Source organism: Aspergillus nomiae (genome assembly GCF_001204775.2).
Source record: "Aspergillus nomiae NRRL 13137 chromosome Unknown contig00719, whole genome shotgun sequence".
NCBI lineage: Eukaryota > Fungi > Ascomycota > Eurotiomycetes > Eurotiales > Aspergillaceae > Aspergillus > Aspergillus nomiae.
Window position 1 is genome coordinate 5,313 of NW_015378774.1, and position 2,002 is coordinate 7,314.

The 2,002-nt window shown below is 49.5% G+C and overlaps 1 protein-coding gene across 1 annotated transcript; it reads right to left on the bottom strand.

Moving 5' to 3' along the window:
* Positions 1-207: 207 nt before the first annotated feature.
* Positions 208-1,410, bottom strand: ANOM_011596 (mannosyl phosphorylinositol ceramide synthase SUR1; the record flags this gene model as incomplete). Its single annotated transcript, XM_015556852.1, has 3 exons — positions 208-849; positions 914-1,069; positions 1,132-1,410. 3 exons carry the CDS (start codon positions 1,408-1,410, stop codon positions 208-210), a joined length of 1,077 nt encoding a protein of 358 aa, XP_015400976.1.
* Between the last annotated feature and the right edge of the window lie 592 nt (positions 1,411-2,002).

Here is a 2,002-nt window from a genome sequence, read left to right on the forward strand (position 1 = left end):
AGTGGCTCAAAGCGCCCCGGCCAAACCCCATACCAAAACTCCATGCATGCACTCCGGACAAAACGCAGAGAATGAGAAAAACAGTAGAGTGGGGGTGGTACCCCACATAGTAACGCTGGACAGGTACTTTGAGTGTATAGTATAGGTCGTTTCAAGGTACTTCAATGTGAACAAGGCGAATATAACGCAGATATAAAACGGACATGCTCAATCACGACGACTATAGAGCTCATATGAGGTTTCGGTGATAGGTCCTGTTTCTTCGTCCTCTTTGAAAGAGACACGGCGCAGCAATGTAGGGGTCGGACGCCGGGGTCTGCGGGTAGGGGATAGGCCGGAAACAGAGATGAATGCTGGAACCTTGGTGTACCGATAACGGTACTTCGAGCCCAACAGAATCAGTCGACCATACACCCACCAGAGGCAGAAGCCAACGGACCCAACAAGGATAAAGCCGCACACGGTGAGGAACATCCAATGCTGTCCCATCCAGAAGATTAACCGTGCGTCTTTACCGTGCCAGCTATTGCCGACGTGGTGGGTGAAAAAGCTCCACGAAAACCTGTTGTACTCATCCTGCATCAGGATCCGAACCCGCGACGATTCGCCCATAGCCTCCTGCATATATTCCTTCCAAATTACCGACAGGAACAGAGGTCCGGTGGAGTACATCACCGTGATGTATGGAAGCAACCAGCTACGGTCGTACGACTGTAGCAGTTCGATCACTCGAAGGAAGAACGGGTGCTGCGGAACAGATCCCATCGCATCATTGGAGATGCCGGTCGGAGCAGTGCGACGTACCCAAGCAGGGTAAGAAAGAAGGGGGTCTAAGCGACGGTTGCAGCCCTAACATGCTTCAGTTAGCACGATCATTTTTTGATGTCCCTTAAGAACTCTGTCGTGAACATACGTCATCAAGGTCAATGTATGTGCCGCCATAATGGGCCAGGACAAAGTATCGGATGGAGTCTGCTCGCTGGATAGGGTACTTGTAACCATCAAAGGTAGCAAGGAACCACGGGTATTCATGTGCGATGAATTCGCGCGCCTTCTCGTTCGTCCAAAGCTAAGGAGAGGAGCGTGTTAGCATGCGCCATTGCTCGGTATCGAAAGGGAGATTGCACATACAATATACTCGTAGTCAGGATGCAAGTCAATGCAGCTTTGTTGCGCCTCCTTCCACACTGCAGGAATTGTCTCGTTCTTGTAGGTTTGATGGATGATCTTAGGGATGATTTGCGGCCGTTGCTCAATCAAACTGGAATTTGGCGAGGGAAGCTCCGCGCGATGAATTGCATCGGCAGAAGCATCTTCCACTAGCAATGATAGAAGGGTGAAGACACTGCGAACCAGGAAGGATAGAATTAGGAGGTTGACAACGAGGAAGATCAAGACGCCTTTCCGCATGGTGCAAGTACGAGCCGTTCGATATCACGGCTTCTCAACTAAAACGGTACAAGTAGGCGGCAATGGCCAAACGATCCAGGGCTCCTGTGACAAGTAACCAATTGATGCAATCCACAGTCGTAACTTCGTGCCGAACAGCTAGAAAGGAGGTCGAGAGCTGGTAAAAGGGATTGAGACAAAGACAAGGCTTGTTGTTGCCCGAACCTTGCAAACAAGATGGTATAGCGCGCGGAAAAAAGAACCCTAACAGCAATTACGTCGCAACCATGAGCCTTCCACAAGAGGATTGTGCTCTTGAACGACAATGGCAGTGGTTAAGGTTGAGAAAGCGCAATCGAAAGTTGTTGAGGAAGCCTTATCCTTTCTTTTTTTGTCTCTCCCGGTTCTATTTAGGTAGGCTCCCTAGGGTGAAAGAAAAAGGCGTAACAGAAAAAGTTCCAGCCACGAGCCACTCAGTCAAGGAACAATGGTAATTTAAGGAACGAACAAAGTCCTCCAAAGAGTCGTAAGAAAGGGAGGTGGGGGTGAGGTCTGGGGGCGATGCACAGAGAGAGGCGAATGGTAATTAAAAGTGATGTATTGAATAAAAAAA